Source organism: Apus apus, chromosome 7 (assembly GCF_020740795.1).
Source record: "Apus apus isolate bApuApu2 chromosome 7, bApuApu2.pri.cur, whole genome shotgun sequence".
Classification (NCBI taxonomy): Eukaryota; Metazoa; Chordata; class Aves; order Apodiformes; family Apodidae; genus Apus; species Apus apus.
In genome coordinates, this window is record NC_067288.1 from 1,597,351 (window position 1) to 1,617,695 (window position 20,345).

Below are 20,345 nucleotides of genomic sequence, written 5' to 3' on the forward strand. Positions count from 1 at the left end.
CAGGCTTAATGACAATTTCAACCAGAAGAGCAGGACAAAAAAAAAAAACAAACACAAACCAGATTCAAAAGGCTGTGATAGCCTTTCAAAGGCTGTCAAAGGAGTGATAGCTTCAAAGGAGTGATAGATTCAAAAGGAGTGATAGCTGAGCTACATTATGCCAGGAGCAAACCTGCAGTTAGCAGAACCTACTCCAGGCTTTTGTTCAGAGAGATGATACAGCATACAAGACTTGCAATGTGAAAGAAAATCAACATTAAAATTAAATAATTCCACTGAGCTTTATCTATCTAGATCTGATACATGCTCAAATACATAATTCCTTCAGTTTAGTAGCCACCACTGATACAGCTGCATGTGAATAATAAACTAAACAGTTGTTTCTTATAGCTAAGTGCCTAGGGACAGCCATTTAGACACTGAAACACTGATGTGTCTCTGATTAAAATAACCCCTATTTGCTGCTATTTGGTTAGCCTTTCACCTCAGGAAAATCACTACTGAAGCTTTTTTTATAGAAACCAGCTGTTGGCAATATAAAGCTATCTTTAAGTGTGCCAAATAACTCACGTTATCAAACGTTAATTGGCAGTTAACATTTCATTAGACAAACTTGGACAAACTTTTCTTTTAATAGCTTTATGCATCTGTATAAGGAATTTATGGTGTGAATAAACTTTTCACAAAGTTCTTTTTAAGTCCTTTGTCACAGCCTCACAATCTTAATGTAAATAAGCCAGTGAATGAAGCTAAGTGATCCACAGAAAAATACACTTAATTATTCAGACTTTTGGATACTTGTGAATTTCTAAGGCTAGAATAACCTCAGAGGTTTACCACTTACTAGTAACAATAAATGCATCTGTCAGTGACATGCCTAGGAACTGGCAGACTTATGCAAACACCCAAGAATAGATTTCATCCCAAAGGATTGCTTTCCAATTAGCATCTTGGTCAAGTCTTTTTTCATTATTTGTCGTTTAACATGGATCACTGGTATTGTACATTAGTGTTTCTCTTCCCAGACTGGATGAATATGATAAAAAGAACAAACATGTCAGGAAACAATCAGGAAATACTGCTACTCTGACTTGCAAACAAGAGAAAATAAAACTGTCCAAAATGCAGGTACCTATAAAAAAATGATGAAAAAACATGGGATTTTTGCAAAATTAACCCTAACTTTTCACACAACAGAAAAACCAAGCTACAAGGACTAAACAAATTTTTAATTGCTTGGTTATATGTATATATTTATAGTGATGGAGATTCACAGCTGATTTAGGCTCTGCTGGCCTGGTTTGTCATTACACTCAATTGACCCAGCTGCCTTTAGCTACAGGGTTGTAAAGGAATAAGAGCAGTCATTAAACACCTGTCTTGATCACTAGACCAGCTGAGTTTTTCTGCCCCTTCCTCACTGCTTCTCCTCTCCTTCTCTCCATCAGGCAGATGACCATTTAACTCTAGGTAGCAGGGAAGCTTTGTGGCATCGCTCAGGTGAAAAAGCTGCAGCCTATTGACTAAGGGCAGACCCAGCAGCAGTGAACAGCTTCTCAGCCCTGCCTCTCCCCCAACACTCACCTCTCCCACTGAAAGCTCAGGGCAGGACAGGCCACTGAGTGACTGGATACAACTCCCTTCAAATGCTGTTATTTGGAGGATGTTGAATGCCTCCCACAGTGCTCCAAAGAAATCTTTGAAGAGGAGTCCATAGGAGTGGTATGTGGGAGGGATTCACAAAGGCAAAATGATGCTCCCCTTCTGTTAAAGGGGGCAGACTGCTCCTGTTGAGACCCATCTTGGCAGGTATCAGCCACAGGACCAGCAGATAAATTTAGTCTCACAGCTAAGCTCAGAGGTGCAGAAAACACAGGCAACAGCAGGACCATCTTTCTGCAGAAGAAAGCTTCCTTCTGCACAAACCCCAAACTGGCTGATAATGGATAGAGGAGCCACGTGCTCATCTCATGGCACTGCCCTTTGAAAAGAACCTCCTGTCACCCTGTAGACCAAGAGTACTACAGCAGACCTGGAAGGAAAACTTGTTTATAAAGATACAGATTTGCTGGCCTCGTGCTGAAGTGTCTGAAGGCAACTGGAGGCCTCCTGCTGCACATGAGGCAACTGGATCACACATACTGTGTTTCTTGTTACTCCAACCTGTGATTTGAAGACTACCCTGAGCACTGAAACTGCACTAACACTGTTTGTGGATTAAGGTGGGGTCTTCCCAGGTTGATCATTCTCCAGCTGATATAGCAGTGGCTAATACTGTTTAGCTCACCATGATTTGTTATTAATGACAAGTTCTTGCACTTTCAGGCAACAAGGACTTCTACGAGCTCTTGGCATAAACCTAATTAAGACCCACTTTGCTCATAATAGTTAAAGTAATTAAAATATTTCAACCATGTTCAGCACTTTCTCTTTTTCTTTATTTTTTAAACCCAAAATGCATAAATCTGAATGTATCCTTCTCCAGAGAGCTGCAGATAGAATTATACTGAGCTTAGAAAAACAAAACCAACAAACTTAGTGGCTCTGAGTGCAGGAGCCTGTTGCTTTGGCCAGGAGTAGTTCACATCTAGCTGAGCAGGCTGGCCTGCTTCCAGCCGAGCTGCTGGGCAGGTGGCTCCATGCTGAGTGCCAGCCTTGGTTTAGGAGAGCTTATTAGCTCTGAAGGGTGTTACACACTGAGCCTTGCTGAGTGACAGGCTCCTCTCTCAGCAATCCCTGGAATGCAGAAGTTTGGGCAGCACAGAGCAAGCATACACAAGTGGTTCCACATGGCTCAGCTCACATCTAAAAAGGCCTCCGCTTAGCAACAGCCCTGCAGGGCCAGGGAGGGATCACACTGGGCTTTTGCTTTCCCTGCTCAGTTTCTCTCTGTTGCAGGGCACAATGCTCACCAGATTGCATGTTTAACCTGCTAGACTCCAACAAGCTACACAGTTGAACACTAAGGCACTGACTGTAGGAAAAGTTCTTTCAGTACCCAACGTGTCTCGTGTTACTAAGTCCAGTCCAAACAATATATTTTTAATGTTGTGTTGTGTGGTTTTTTTTACCACAGGCCACCCAGGGTGTCTGTGTACCAGGTTTTTCAGAATTTCTAGCCCTGGCAGCATCAACAGACATTCAAACAATGCTCAATGACATAATAAACACGTTATACAACAAAATTACGAATCCATAGATTTCCCTAAGTCTAGCCCAGTCCTAAACTTCATCTTCCAGGTTACCACTGCATGATAGTAGGAGCACCCTTGCTCATCCCCTTCCCTATTTTGGTTTTAGATAAGCAATTTTTGGCCTCATATACTGTTACCTTGAATCCCTGGTAAATGAGGGGGTTAAGGCTAGCCTAAGTAATCCACTTTGTGTTCTCAATTTACATCCAATTTATACATACATTTATTGATATATAAATGGTAAAGATTTTAGCTACACTGGCTTCACCTCGCAGCCCCCAGCATCTTGTGAGGCAAGAGGGGATAATTGCCCTTGGAGGTAACTGCATTTACACATCTAGCTCACCACGTGCCTCACAACCACGGCAGTCACAGGAACTCGTGGCCAACAGCAAATACTTAAACTCACACTGTCACCCAGGGAGAATCCCAGAGAACCACAGGCCTAAGTGGCTCTTTCACCACTGAGGCACCTTGTTCTTCCACTCCAGAAGCAGGTGTGTCCATGTATCATTACCTAGGAGCTTGCTACAGCTCTCAGAACCAGCAGGTGCAATTGCTCTTCATCAGCGCACACTCATCATCCTCACACATCAGGGAACTTCCCTAGAGGCTGTTGTGGGAGCAGCCACCTTTGGCACAGGGAGCTTGATTAAGGGGTCACAATAAGTTAAGTTGCCTCAGTCAGTTCCAAGAAGACCATTTAGAAGCCTTAATGATCCTTTTTTGTTTGGTTACTACTGTTAATCTTATTAACATTTCCAAATCCTTTAGGATCCAGTCTGCAACTGTGTGTGCACTCACATGATCAAACTTATTCACATATTTTAGTATTTAAATAATTTAAACAAATTTAATGTGTGTTTATTGACTTTGTGAGCCTGCTAATGAAATCTATGGCCTGAAAAGTGCACATCATTTCTGACTCCCAGTCCTCCAAACATGCTGTACACAGCAAAGCCCCAGTGAGCCCACTCTACAGAGGGTATCTGCTCCAAATTCAGACTCCAAAAATTCAGTGCTCACTGCCTTCTTCTTCTATCTAAAGGAAAAGGACAACCTCAGGATCTGACTTAAGACAGTAAAGTCTAATATGTTATCATCTTAAGAATTTTGTCCTATTGCCTTTCAGACTATGTCACAACACTCAGGTCAGAAAGGACATTTACTATGACACAAACTCATCTATGACTATCTATGAAAAATAATGTAGTAAATCCTTATACAAGCCCCTTACAAGCTACAGAACAAGTTCTACATGATGTCTGCAGAATCTTTACCTTGATTGTCCATGTTCCAGGCTCTGGATCTTTGACATTTACTACCTTTGCAGAGTTGTGGATATTGAGCAATTCATTCAGTCCTGAACCTTTGCTGATCTGCTTGCCTAAAAAAACAAGGAGTAAACACAGTATTGTTCTTCTGTACTGATGTATTTTTGATACTTGATTTACTTCTTACTTAGCAATTAATGACATTTACAACAGTCAAAATTCCCTGTAATTCTTTGCCAGAATACTAAAAATGCTCATTTTCAGTCTTTCTGTTCACTTGGAAAGCATAATACAGGCTGCAACAACACAGAGCTGTGGGAAACCCAGGAACTGTGAGCAAGAAAAGGTTTTCTTCTTCACAGGAAACAGTGCACTCTCAGTGAAAGGAGGCAGTACAGAAGCCAGCTCCCTCAAAGGGCATCTTGGAACAGCCTTACCCTAACCTACCTGCCAGCCCACTCACTCTTCTACCCACCAGACCTATTTCAAGCAGGATAGACTCCAGGTGGAAATACTGACAAGCCAGGTTCTCCTGACAGAGGGGCATTCACCTGTGAATAAAGGTGGGAATGCATACGAGATCCTCACAGGGAATTCTGCCCATTAGACACCAAGGACATTAAAAAAAGTGGACAAGTTTTCATACTGCATCATAGCACACTTCATAGGCACTACTGTGCATGCAGATGGATGGGTGGTTTTATGCAGGAACTGGTTCTCTCTAGAGGCATCTTGCTTCCTCACGGCTGACTATGAAGGACCATCAGCACTAAAGACACACCTGGCTCTCCTGGAGGGAAAGGGGATGTTGAGAATGCCATGTCTTGGTGTCAGTATTTAAGAGTTTAACAGTGAAGCAGTGTGGATTTAGATGCATGGAGCTGACCTATGAGAAGGTTAAACATGCAGATGGGAGTCAAAGCTTCAGCTAAGCCTGGCAGTTGCATCCAGGATTGGGTGCAATCATGATCTGAATAGACACTGTGAGCAAATCTTTCCTGTAAACAAAGAATGCCTCAGTAGAGGACAGACCAGATCATATTGCACAGAACCCACCCATTCAGGGCATAAAATATTTCCAAGATACTAAAGCTACAGCTAAAATTCATTCAGAGAACACAAAGTATGATCTGAATTTATTTCAGAATAAATAATACATAATAAAAGGAACAGAAGATTTGTTAAAAATATCTTAAATTACAAGTTAGCATCCAAATCTGTCACTGCATTCCCTGTTCAGCTAGAGATGGACACATGAAACAGGGTTTGATTCTGATGCTGTCATTGTTCAAAGAATCCAGATCTTGCCCTACATTTCACCACATGAAAAACCACCATCATCTGTAACCCCTAAATGTTGATTCAGTGACTACATAAATACATGAACAACAAAACAAAAGTGTCCAGAAATGCAAGGACATTGCATTGAATGCATCCATTGAATGCAAGGGCAAACAATAAGAAAGCAGATAGAGGTGAGGTGAAGCAGAATAGGGAGGATTTCTGGTTTCCTCTCAGCCAGAAAAATGTAACACTGGGAACAATCTAAGTATCAGAAGTGGATACATCCACAGATCCTGTATTTTAAAAATAAAAAATACACTGAAATACTGATAACATTTTTCAAAATGTGAAAGACATTTAAGAATCACAAATATGGCCTTCCTTACTGGAGACAGTAGGGATTGTCTTTTTCATTTACTTTTTTTGCTATCACAAAAATAAAGGTATAAGATACTTCACCTAATGGATCATGAATTTCAATTGCTGGTGAAGGGCCACTCAAGGACACCGTAACCTCTTTCAAACTTGGATCAAAAGGGATCTGCCAAGTATTTACAGCCATGGTCAAATGGTCTGTAGACAAGAGATGCACTTTGGAGGCTTGAACTGCTTCTTCAACCCATTTCAAAACCTAGAAGAGATAGTGACATTTGTTAATACACTGTTAACAGTATCTGCTATTGAAATACTGTCTATACTGTCTTGTAGAGATCCCACATTAACTTATATTGCAATGGAAGATCACTGCTTTCACCTATGATCCTTGTGTCTGGTGACATTCAGCTACCACATCACTCTGAGCAAACACACCGGTAAAGGACTTGCCTAATATAATAATCCAGTGCATTCATTTCAGCAAAGATATTCTGGAGATGGCACAAGCAGGGAATACAGAGAAAAAAAAAGAGAAAAAAAAAAAAAGAGACAGTAGGCCAGGAATACAGAGGAAACCAAGCACTGACATCCAAGCAAAGGAATGCTTCAACTTCTGCTGCTCAGTGTTAAGAATCAACATACATGATGTGACAAAACAGACAGCCTGGAAAAACAAGGACCAAAACGATGTTCATCTTACCAAGATTCTAGAATGAATAGGTTAGTCACATTAGGACAAATATATTTTAAAACATGCAATTTTAATAGAAAATCCTGCTGGAGCCACGATGCTTAAAGTCCTGAATACACCTCTACAGACGATCTACAAACACGTGTTTAAAATTTATTAGGGATACAAATTTACGCATGTTCCTGGTCACCAACTAACTGTGAGAAGGAAAACTTCCTTCATCCAGATGTATTGAGTAATCACCATCTGTGGCCTTTTTCAAACACCTGACAAAAAATACTATTAAGCACAACACACAGGTCAGAACAGAGGGGAACAATGCTTTAGAAGAAAAATTATTGCAATCAAAATCAAATTTCTGCCTTACAGAATTACAGTCCTTAGCTTGAAATGTCTTCAAAAAAATTATTTAAAAAATTAAAAAGAAAATAAATACAAACCAGAGAGAGTCTAAGTGACCTGGACTGGCAGAAACGCCACAAGCTCAAGAGCCCACCATGCAGGGCCCACCTCAGGCCTGTGCTGGGCCAGAAGAAACGAGACCACCTTTCCCAAGCAAAAAAGTAGAACAACATAAGCCAAATTATTTTATAACCTGATTTCTCCACAGGCACAGGCCGTGGGGCAGCCCTGGCAGGGAGCAGCTCTGCTCACAGGGGCTGCCCCTCCACCACAGCCCCGTGGCAGCCACAGCCCAGCCCCTCAGCACAGCTGGGAAATGCACCTGGGAAAGGGCAAAGTGCTGCCTCAGGCTTGAGGGGGGAGCAAGAAAGTGTGAGGAGCAGCCAAGCAAGAGATGAGAGGGGTGCTGCCGATGCTGGAGCAGGGGGCCCTGCCGCAGCAGCCACCTCCCTGCATCTCCCCGCAGCCGGGGAGCGCCCCACGGCCCAGCGCGTCCCTCCCGGCAGGACTGCTCGGTGAGAGAATCATAGAATCATAGAATCCCAGGGGCTGGAAGGGACCTCGAAAGATCATCTAGTCCAACCCCCCTGCCAGAGCAGGGTCACCCAGAGCACATCACACAGGAACGTGTCCAGGGGGGTTTGAATGTCTCCAGAGAAGGAGACTCCACAACTTTTCTGGGCAGCCTGTCCCAGGGCTCTGTCACTCTCACAGGAAAAAAAAAAATTCTGATATTCACCTTGAACCTCCTATGCTCCAGTTTGCATCCATTACTCCTTGTCCTATCACTGGTCATCACTGAAAAAAGCTTAACTCCATCTTCCTGACACTCACCCTTTACGTATTTGTAACCATTGATGAGGTCACCCCTCAGTCTCCTTTTCTCCAAGCTAAAGAGACCCAGCTCCCTCAGCCTTTCCTCATCAGGGAGATGTTCCACTCCCTTCATCATCTTTGTGGCTCTGCCCTGGACTCTTTCCAGCACTTCCCTGTCCTTCCTGAACTGAGGGGCCCAGAACTGGACACAATACTCCAGATGTGGCCTCACCAGGGCAGAATAGAGGGGGAGGAGAACCTCTCTTGACCGACTAACCACACCATTCCTAATGCAACCCTTTCTAATGAAAAGTGTCAGGAGGAAAGAGAGGCAGAGAGAAACTCCCATGTACAGACCACAGCCCATCTCCCACTCCCTCTGCAGCACTGGGGGGAGGGAGAGGAGTTGGGAGGGAAAGTCAGCTTGGGAAAAGGTGGGGGGAAAAGTGTTCCTACGTGTCTTTGTTCCTCACTACCTGAACAAATGATTAATTACCTATTTTAATTGGCAACACAGTAATTTTCTTTAAGTTGTTTTGCCCTCAACAGTGACCTGTGAGGAATGTCCCTGTCTTCACCTGGACCCAGCAGCTTTCCCGCCCATTCCTCCTGTTTTCTCCCCCAGCTTAGCTGCAGGGAGAGAGGGAGCAGCTGGATGGGAGCTCCACCATTAGCCAACACTAACCTGCTGCAATCAAAAAACTCAACCTCTCCAAAAAAACACCTCGTCTGTCAAAAAATAAATTATACTACATCAGCTCTGCAGGTCACAGAACTGCAGCATATTTTTTTAATCCCACTGAAGTAATATCAATTTCATATAACACTGTAAATACGATTCAGTAACACTGAACCACTATTTCTGGTTACAGTTAACCAGCACTGCATTCAGAAAAACTTTTGAAAGGAAAACTTGACTATACCAATTCAACTGGTCAGTGCACAAGTCTTGGAAACCAACACTAAACAAACCAGGACAAGTCATCTGTCAGCAATGGAAGGTCCAAGGACAAGCCTTGAGCTCTAGGACATGATTCAACACACTAGCCCAAAAGTGTCTCTTTTCTGTGGCTTGTTTGGCATAATTTGCACACTTTTTCCATTTAAAAAAAAATGGTTAGAACATCAGGTTTTTGTGCAAGATAAATTTTGTGATAGAAATTAGATTCCAGTCTGTTTTAAATGAAATATTACTTGTTCTTATATGTTATACTATGAATGCAGAGCAACGTTTGTGTAAATGTGAAAGAAGTTTACATAACTGAAGGGCATAATTCAAAGTGCATTTGAAATTGCATGTTTTCATAAATTATTATCCCTGCACTAGCAGTAATAATGCTCCCAATGCAGTGTGAAGTGAAACAATATTTCTGTGCTCTCTCCACAAGGTCTGCAGGAGCAAGGTGCTTAGGCATATTTTAAAAAGAACATACAAAAATCCCAGTAAAACTAACTATACTACTCAAAACCCTAAAGTAACGTCACCCTGAAGAGAAATGCAGTTTCTGCAACAGCTAGTGACACCAGCTATTCAGCAACTCTGTTTCCTTTAGACAAGCCCAGAACAGAAATCACAAGGCTTCAAACAGATACAGCTCATTTTAAGTTTTACCTTTAGAAATTACACGTTTCGGTCCAAAATGCTTCCAAAAGAAATTTTAATCTGCTCTACTCACATTACATTGAGATGACTATGCCAGTTTTTTTGTAGTAGGCATATGGAAAGTTTTCCATTTAATTCCACGATCTTAACTCCACAGGTAAGTTTTTAAATTAATTGTAAAATTTAATGAACCTCTATGAATTTTCAGAAGGGAATTTTCCAGTCTTGCTGAGACTCCTTTCAAGAGACTTAAGCAAAATAAATCAAGTCAAAATCAAATCAAGGTAAAGGCATTGTTGCAGGGGCTTTGCCAACATATGCAAGAACTGGAATCACATTGGTATTTATGCACCAAGTTCCTTCTTAAGCTCAGGTGTTAATATTAGAAACCTGAAAACCTGGCAAAATGACATTGTAACATAGGTGTGATGGGGGCAGGGAATATCTTATTGCTAAATTCATTTTCATTTTCAAAAGTCCCATAAAATTAGGTAACAGTTTCAGCTCCCATGACACATTTTTGGGACACATCCTCAAGTCATGCCCATCAACCTGAGCTGCCTCTTCCTGAGCAGCAGCCACAGCATCCAGCAGGGTGGAGATGACCCATCACTCCGGGACCACTTCTGTGGTTACTACTCACTTGGAAAGAGTCAGAAGGTCCAAGCCTTCAGCAGCTTAGCTCACTCTCATACTCCATAGCCTCATGAGAGAAGACTCTCTAAGATCTACTCAGTTTTCTATTAATACCACCATTTCACAGTGAAAATAAGGCAGAACAGAAACAATGGATGGGAAGAACACGCCACTCTACCTAGGTCAATCTGTACTACTAAATCTTACAACACACCCTCTCCACATTACACCCCAACACAAGATACCTATTCAAGATTGCTCTAACCTGTTTCTGCATTGAATGAGAGCTGATTAAACTTTGTTAGAATTAGAATGGTAAAATTACGAGAGCATACATGAACCCAGTGATCCCAAAGCGCTTTGTGGACCTTTGACAGCAACCACACCAAGGAAAATGCATCTTGAAAGCAGAGTACTGGCAATGACACTATTCCAGCAGCTCTTACCAAATTATACAAAGCAATGCCTAACAGCAGTCACATTGATTACTAAATGCACCTGGAGCCAAATTATTATCTTGCCAGTGGTTTCCTCCTTGGGGTTATATATGTAGGTTTTTTTATAAGTTGTAGTTCACAAGTACAGGCACATGAAGGAGTTAAACCAGCATAAAGAATTCTCACTTCTTCCCTCCTTGCAATTACACATTCTCCTTCCTAAAGCTCACTGCCCCACTGCTCTGTCTCTGGGGTCATGCCACAAGCCAGCTCATTAGAGCCATTGAATCATTACAAGGATCTGGATTGAGAACAACCCATCAAACAGGGGGAAATTTCTTAAAACCACAGTCACCAAAGCTGCACAGCACAAAACTTTAGCAAAAGAAGTTAAGCCAAGGTCTTCCAGCTTTGAAACATTTTTGGTCTGTTGTGTTGGTTTATTTTCCTAGTTACATCTCTTAGTCTACTCCATCACTAACTTCCTTCATAACAAATCTTGCTTTCAAACAGCTCAGTTCACTTCAAGCCACTGCAGGACCATGGTACTTCTACAAACTTGGGAAACAAGTGGGAAGGCTCTCCAGTGGGAAGTTCATTTTGAAATAAACAGTTACATACTGATGAACATCTAATCAAAACAAACACTTTTATGAGCCCCAGATCTCCTTTCTGGCAGATAGGAGAGCTGAGCCATGTAAATTGTTCCAAAAGCTGGCTTTCTTTCAAAGGTAAATTATATGAGACCTTGTAGCCTATCACTGGAACCACAAGCAACAGTTATTTAATGATGCACAGCAGCCTAGGGTATTTTAAGAATAAAGAACACTTTAAAATCAGAAAAGGAATTTTCAGTAAACAGAGTGAAGTGAATCCAATTCTCTTTTGCTCCTTTCCTCTGTCCATGACAAAAAGCAGCTTCAGTTAGCCATAAAGTCAATTCAGACAAAACTGCCACAAAAATGCCAACACCAATTCAAACAGCACTGGGAAAAGAAGAGCCTGCTTTGCACCCCACCTCCTCACAGCTCTGTTGCTGAAACAACCACTGTACTTGCAAATGTGATGCTACTATGATTAAGGAAAATGTTGGGGTTTGGGACAGAAGAAACATATCTGGCATAAAACCACTGGTTTCAACTTCTGCTGATCCTCCATCCTTGAAATCCCAGACTGTCAGCACCTCATGCAGCAAGCAGGCATCAACTATTTCTGGGTGTGGAACCAACTCTTCAGCTTTTGGCTTCTTTGTTCAGACAACATAGCATAAGGCTTACTGCATGTGACCAGGCTGGTTGTGGTTAAGATGAGGATCCCTCGTAGCAGAAATGGGAGCTCAGCCTCCCTGATCAAAGCCACTAAATATTTCCTGAGTACACAATCAAAGTGGGTCAAAAGTCTAACCTGAAGGGCACATATTTAGTAGTCTCACTGAGTCCGTTAAACATGGGTCCAAGGGGTTAGGCTTCCACACTGCTTTGTCAGGGACTGAGCTACCACTCTGTGGTCCAGATGTCTGAATAAAATGGAAATAAGTTTGTATGCTTTCAAAAATTATAAATCACAGTGATTTGACTGGTTTCCAGAGTTGCATACTGACTGTGACTCCTTGCGCCACTTCCCAACGCGGCTGGGAAAGTCTGACAGTACAATTAATTTTAACCAAGACTGTGAGATATGACAGATCTGAGACAAAACAATTTTAGCATACAGCTACCAGAGCACTATAAAAAATAGTATTGAAATAACAGAAGACCACCAACCTTGGTACAACTAGATTCTTTAAGAAATACCAGAGAGCTAATTAACTAGCTGTGTTCTCTTTCCAAGAGAAGGGAAGGTAACATTTTCCTCCATCTCTATCCTCCTCCCTCTGCTCCCATCTTTGACCCTCCATTTACAAATCAGAATCTTCATTCAAGACCTATCCAAATCCACAAGTCCAATTTATTATTTGAGTTAGCATATAAATGTGAACTTAACACAGCTAAATTTCATAGAATCAGAGAATTGTATTTCTTTCAAGCAGTACTGCACAAGGAGACCCCAAAAAACCCAACTGTTTCAACATCCCTTTGCTTCTATTGACTTCAAAATGTCAGCTTGAAAGAAAAAAGCCCATCCTAAATTTTTAGGTAAATTTAAACCAGCTGAGTTTAAATTAAGGGAATTCTGAACTGGATGACTGAGTACAGGCTAACTTTTGTGGTCCCTGCTGGAACTACAGCATTTGCAGACAATGAAAACAAATTCTGCTGATGTTAAAATACTTTAATATCTACCAAGATCCATTCTGAGTCCAGAACAGAGATTAAGCTCAAACCTTTCTTTTTAAAATCTTTACTAAGTTGTTGTTTTTTTCTTAAAAGTCTTCCACCATCCAAGAGCTTTCTAGACACCTTGACTTATCTGCTATTGTTAAGTAATTACATTTTGTACCTGTTCCATTAGATAAAAGACAAGTGTTGCCATAGCTTCATCTCAGATGTATAACATGAATTCTAGAGATTTCTATCTGTGCATCTCACAGATTGACAACATTTATCTGTTCTTGATACACATCATGAGGTTCGTCTAGTTCTGATTATCTTTTAGTATTAACAAGGCACACTTAATTCTGTTATCTTTCCAGGCACATGAAGTAGAAGGTGACAGGGACCAGTCAGCATGGACTTTCCCAAAGGAGGTAACAGTCAGTGAATTGAACTCTTCCACCCAGTAAAGCTCAAATGGGAGTTTAGTCTTTCTTCTTTCATCCCAGCAGCTAGGCAGTCAGAAGAGGACATGCATACAAATCACTGGCAGGATTCTAAAAAGTACCTCCCACTTCAATAGCTCCTACCATTTATTACATTGGAGGAAAAAAATATCTTAAGAAGAGTTTGCATCTTCTTCCACTTTTTGCAATCTATGAAGTATAATTAAGTAGGGCTATAAAAACATGTAATAATTCTGCAGAGCAGACACATGTATTTTATGTTTTGACCTGCTGTGAACACAAAGTGAAGTGGGGCTGGTTCAAGGTCTTGAGGGAAGTCCAACCAACACTTACCATTAGGCATGGGCTCTCAAGCACACGTTATGCCAACTATGCCTGACCTTAGACATATGGAAATGTATTTCCTTATATAAATACATATTGATCTATTGATAGGGAGTATGATTTTTAGACCCTCTGGTTCCTATAATAGTACACTGACTCAGTTGACAAGGGTTCTGTCCTCATTCTCGTATTTTTAGTTTGTGCAATTACTTGGTGTAACTGCCAAGTTGTCACAGCAGACACCAACTTAATCTCTTCATGCTCCTTCATATGCTCCCCTCAAAAGGGAAACAACACCACATTTCTATCCACAGAAGTACTGTGCTAACAGATAGAGCAATTAAGTACTTAGATACTACAGCAATTGCTGTAAACCTTAGCTAAAATTCCTTTTTATTAACTGTAGGCAGGCTGACTGATGACCCTGAGGCTACTTAGTAGTTCTCTTACACCAGAAATTGTCCTTAAAATAAAACACATCATCCCAGGTAAGAATTACACTGTGCAACTGCCAGTTCAGGAAACAGAATCAAGAACACCTTTGTTTTTAAACCAAGTATATTGCAGAAGTAGAAGCTACTGAGAGTAAGGGTCTTAAATTCAGAGTAGAACCCAACTTCAGGTTTTGGGAGTTTCTTCCTTTCTAAAATGAGAATGGAAGGCAACAGAATGACCCAGCTGTCTGCAGTCTGGCAGTAACTTGCTTCTACAGTTAATATTTTCCCCGAAGTTCAATAGGCAATTTTGGTAGATCCATTTCCCAAGCCAGTCATTCCAAAGAGGTTTGCAATACTGCTGTAACATAGGTTGGAAGTTGATACTTTTCCCCCCCCTTTGGGATCCTTACAGAAAGCCCCCAAAACAACAGCAGCTTTTGTTGTTCTGCCAAACTGTGACTTGATGAATATTATTAGAGGGGGAAGGGCAAATAGAGAAATAATTTATAACACTTCTCCAGAGAATTTGCTCTTGCAACCTGCCCTGCTGTCAGGTCATTTCTTGGAATGCATACTGAAACCTGGAAAATCTGTGGAGCATGGTCCCTATTCCCATTTGTTTATTCTGGGTCTCAAGAACATTCTCAAAAAGTCAAAGCAACAGGATTTGAAGTTAACTCTTTCATTGCTTAAATATAAGCAGGTTTATACTTCCACACAAAGAGGAAAATATTCTAATAATGCTTTTCCATGCACATCTAAAAATATGACTGAGTGCATGTGAAAATGACACAATGGAAATAAATCAAACTATACATATAATTACATGTGTACAAGGCACATAACTGAAAAGTTTGTTAGTGTTGAATCTCAAGCTTATCAAAACTAGGAAACACAGGAATTCAGCCTGCCTGCTTTCAACTCTCTTTAAAACATCCCTTTGCAGTCGCATTGTGACAGCCCTTATGAACATGATCAGTCTATTTTTTCCAGAGAATCCAAGTTCCACACAAAACAGAGAAAGGACAGCTGCAATTGTTATTTCCCCCCCCTTGTTTGGCATTCAGTGTACAATACATAACCTCAGAGTAGAAGCATACTCTCCAAGGCTGCATTCAGCTGCCTCTGCCATGAAACCACTCCTCCTCCTCCCATGAAAACGCAAACTATTTGGGACAGAGGGAAAAGAGAAGGCAAGAAACCTTAAAGCTACACTGTGATGTTGAGCTTTTGACTTTGCCACCTTCATGTTATCCTTGTAAATCAGGGGAGGGGCCTTTTGCAGTTTGAACCAAGTGCAAGTAAGTTTAGAACTGCTTCCTCATGTAGCAGCACCCAAACGGACACTTGGCTCACGCCCACTAGAGAACTTTAACCTGTGTCGTGCAGGCCTAACTCCTCGGTTGCCATCTCCTGTGAGGACTGACAAACAGGACTAATAAGATGCTCTTCCAGTGGGTTTGAAAGATTTCTGTTCACAGCAAAGCCTTCATGAGCATGAAGACTACTGGACTTCACTCCAGAGGCGCATGACCTTACAGACATTCACCTTCTGCCCCTTCCCCACAAGAAGGACTCCTTTGGCAGCATTCCTTCTAACATGTTCTGTTACCAGTCTTGTCCCATCCCTTTCCCCTTCCCAATCTCCTCTCATTCACATCACTTCTAATCATAAGCTTCTCACCCCAGTTCCGAACTCTATTTTCCTTTATCTAGTCTCCTCGAGTTGCTCAACAACACCCCCTTTTTCCACCCTGTCTCCAGTGTCCTTCAGAGTCATTCCCATGTCTCCTTCCAGCAATTGAACTGGATATGGAACATTCACTTCTACTTACTCTAAAAATCAGTAACAAAGCTGTTTTTGAGCAGCCTAGGGAAAGCTTTCCCTTCTCACAGAAAGGTTAGAACAAGAAAAGCAAGTGTTTGAATACTAAGAAATGGAAAACTACTACTCACTAGCTCACCTCTTGTGAACACCCAAGCTTCAGCCATACTGACCAGTCTAATTCATCACACATAGTAATGACTCATTTTTACCACAATAAAAGTGACCTGGAGGCATGTTCTGAACCACCAATGGCTAATTAATCACCACTGTTTTGAAGCTGTACCAAAATCACACTCTGCTCATCATCACTCTTCATCTTAACACCAGTTCTGGCACCAGCACAAGCCTTTGAGCACCAGAACCATTGACAGGAATTTCCTTGCAGTACTTCCTTATGAGGGGAATAAGTCAGTGTGGTGTAACAGAACTTCAGTTCAACCCCAAATTAGTACCTTCTGGAAAGACATGAATAAAACTGGATATGCTTATGAAAATACAGAATCTGTTCTTAAAGTGAGAACTCAACCCATGTTTGATGTGTGTGCTCAATGCATTTTCATTTGGACCAATTATTGCAAATTAAGGCCTGAGCCTACAAAAGCAGCCACAGAACCTCACAGTAGCCAAGGAAATCTGTGATGGTCACAAGTTAACAGAAGTAGAACTTCAAAACTAAAAATTTAGTAGTAAACCTTTCCCTTTTATGGCTCTGATCACAAAATACTTTTCCAGCCTTAGAGACCTGTGATCACATAATTCACCAAATGTTAGCAAATCCTATTAAAACCTACTTGGTTTCTTACTGTTATAACAGGTTTTTGACCTGTCATGGGTTCTGAGTAGAGCTACCTCAGGAGATGATGGTACAACTGATACCCCAAATTAAGGAAAAACCTAGAAAGAATTTTTAGAAAATAAAACCAAAACTTTGGACTTTGAGAATATTCTTATTAGTCTAATGCAGAAAACACATGTCACATCTGTCAAAATATGACCTTCCTCTCATACTGTTAGAAGAGTTTCACTCAGCAAGTAAGTGGATAACCTTATATATTTCTTGCTTTGCTGGACTGAACCCAACACAATTTTGTCAACTGACAATGATTTTGATCGAGTTAATTGTAGTATTGAGATCATAACTTTTTCAGAAGTAAAAGAAGGCAATTAGATTTCTTAATCTTCTTGATAACACAAGCCTTGGATGATTATCAAGTACTGCTTTGTTGTGTTTCCTTGTAGCTAGTTTATAATATTGCTTCATTCTCCACTTAACGCACAAAGGCCAAGGATGACAATAATGGTTTGAAACTTTATACACTAAAAATAGCTTTGTTGGGGCTTTTTGGGGGTAGAACAATCAAAAACGTTTTAACAAAACAAGACATTGGTTTGGCAGAGGATTCAGTCAGTGACTTTGTAGGTCTTTCCTAATCTACTGTTCAGCATTAACTGTCTTCAGGTCCAAAACAGTGAGTATGTTTTTAGCATTTATAAGCTTAATTCTTTACACATAATTGACTAGTCAGATAAAAAGAAGGACAAGTTTTATTTCTGTTGAGTCTTCCCTGAAGGATATGGCCTGCATGGCTGATGCAGATTCCTTGTGTATCTCCTGTTCTTTTGCATCTGCCCATTGGTGGATGTGCTCCTTGAAAACAGGATTTCTGATCCAGAACCAAAATCCACAGTGAAGTTTTTATTTGGAACAACAGCATTTTGGTAAACTCATTCTCACTGTCCCTGAGCCCAGATATAACTTTACATGAGGTCGTTAAAATTATTTGAATGCAAATTGTTCAGCAGTTAGTGGGGAAGATTTCTGAAAGTGATGTAGAGTGTTAGGTTTTTTATTTACCTGTGCCATCTCTCACAGCTTATGGCCACTGAAAGGAGATGCAATTATATAAAGCAGTGTACTCTTCCCTCTCCCCTAAAAACCCTGCAAGAACAGCACCTATTGGCATCATCACCTGTTGATATCAATCCCTGGCTCTCCTGCAGGCTGTGGGCTGCCTTGCCTGTAGATGAGGAGCCCACTCTTTGCTCCGAGGAAACACTGAGATGAAGCAGGAAGGAGGTGAAAGCGGCTACTAAACCTCCTGCTGAAAACCTTACTCAAAACTCAAAGACAGACTCCCAGTTCCAGCAGCAGCAGCTGGGATTCTTAGAAATGGGAAAGCACCAAGAAGCTGAAAAGGCAGAGGCAGACAGGCCCTGCAACACTGCGTGCCAGCTCCACTGAGGAACATGAGAGTCACTTGGCACCTACAAGTTGCTCCTTCTGCTCACTTCTACCTCCCAAAACCAGAAGAAACAAAACCAGAAGAGTCAAACAAAAACTTTATCCTAAAACTTCAGTCCTGGCAGAGAGCATTTCCCATTGGCAGTATCATGATCCCTTCTGTACAAAGAATCTGACAGAGCAGTTTCATCCCTCATACACAAATAATTGCAAAACAAAGGACAGGAACTGCCGAGTCCCAACAGCTCATTTATTTTCCTCTGACTTTTGGAGGATAAATCCCCTGGGAAGTTCCTCCTTTTGATCACCTTCCCATCACTGCCAGTACTTTAGAACACCCTTCAATTTTTTTAGGCAATAACAGTAGGAGACACGATGTAGGAGCTCCAACATTTGCCATTGTCCAAATTGTAGGAAAGAAAGAAAAAGGAACAAAGCAAAATAAATTTTATTTTAAAAGCCCGAGTCTAGTTATTGCCTATACCAGGAAGTCAAAGGAAAATGTTTACAACATTTATAAATCATTCCAGCTCCCCAAATATCTAACATGTGCTTCCATTTCTCTCCAAATTATTTTCTCAAGCACTATTGAAATTTCATTTCTGCTTAAGGCTCACTGGAATTTTCAAAGAAAACAGTCACTCAAGGCTGCAGGTCAGCAGTCACAATTCCTGGGAAGTCAGCAGGGCTGTCAAAAGGATTGGAACAATCGCTTCAATAAAAAACTTACCACAGTTTGTGAACAATGGAAAATTGCTGGCTCAAACCTATCTGTTCATTAGGAGAGGAAGGTTTTTGTCCAGGCTTATTAGCAATCCTTTGCTTTCTAACAAAATGCTCATTTAAAGCTGGTACTGCACTCCCTTCAGAGCATTACAGTCACTGCACTACTCAGAGCACAGAACTGCACCTTACTTTAAAGTCTCTCCTCCGGGAAGCCTGCTGGCACAGGCAGAGGGAAATGGGTGAGGTTATGGCAATTCACACTTTCTGAACACAAATAAAAGTCACAGAATTACATCCTGATATAGCAGACGGAAAAAGAAGGAAGGGAAAGGTGGAACAGGGACCACATACCAACACAACAACAGTACAACCTTTAGAATTTCCCCTAATCCTTCCTGACCCATGATCAGGTCACTTAGAGATCTGAGGTATCAGCCTCTGCCTTGCTTTCTCTATATATTGCAGATTTCCACCAAAGTTACCTCATTAACTTGTTTTTTGTCCAAGTGAAAAACTTGACCGGAACTTGTTGAGGCAATTTCTTCGTAGACCTTGTAGCCAATGTGATTCCTGTCATCACAGTCTCCAGTTAGTACAAACACTACCTGTATTAAAAGAAAATTAAAAAAATTAAAAACCATTTGGCACATGGTGCAAACTTGAGGAAAACGTGGCAAAGACAGCATTAAGACATGACAACAGAAGAACAGTATCACTTGGCATGGGTGCATGTCACTTTGCGTGAAGGACTGCCATACTGCACTCACTACTAGAGCAATGAAGAAGAAAAGGAACAGACAAGAACCACTTTAGATGTGATCACCTATCAGCACTTGTACTTCACCTAATACTTATTTCAGAGCAGAATCAAAACACCCACAGAACTGGTAAACTGGCCAAGAACACATAGTGGCAGAAGGTTCACTTGCACTATTTACACCCTTCAATATTGAGAAAACAGGGCATTAAATACATAAGCCAGCTCAGAATGTAAATCCCTCTGTACCTGTGATTGTTTCTGCTGAATGAGTTGAAGCACTTCATGGGTAAGTCTGTAGTCTTTGGATCGTGCATCAGTAAATACATAGATGAAAGAACCAGGAAGAGAGATTTCTAGAGCGATCTTTATGGCCCCGATGCTCATCTCTGGACAGTCTCCACCACCCTGTTCACAATGAGAAGAAAAACAGAGCACACCAAGTAAGTTGCTTTCTTTTGGGATATTCAAGACAGATACTTGCTCAGCTTATAATTCTTCATTCACTCTTTTTATCCTGAGCATTGTACGGTTCCTGCAGTGTTGTCACAGACTCACACACTCAGAAGCAACAACTGTAACAATTCCTTGGGGAAAACA

The 20,345-nt window shown here is 41.2% G+C and overlaps 1 protein-coding gene across 1 annotated transcript in view; it reads right to left on the minus strand.

The window, feature by feature from the left end:
* Window positions 1-20,345, minus strand: part of HMCN1 (hemicentin 1) — a 189,408-nt gene that overhangs the window by 133,346 nt on the left and 35,717 nt on the right. The window contains exons 3-6 of the mRNA XM_051625140.1: window positions 19,995-20,153; window positions 19,471-19,593; window positions 6,212-6,383; window positions 4,475-4,581 (exon numbers count right to left, since the gene is read on the minus strand). Of these exons, the coding sequence (XP_051481100.1) occupies window positions 4,475-4,581; window positions 6,212-6,383; window positions 19,471-19,593; window positions 19,995-20,153 (561 nt within the window). The remainder of the gene's footprint in view (window positions 1-4,474; window positions 4,582-6,211; window positions 6,384-19,470; window positions 19,594-19,994; window positions 20,154-20,345) is intronic.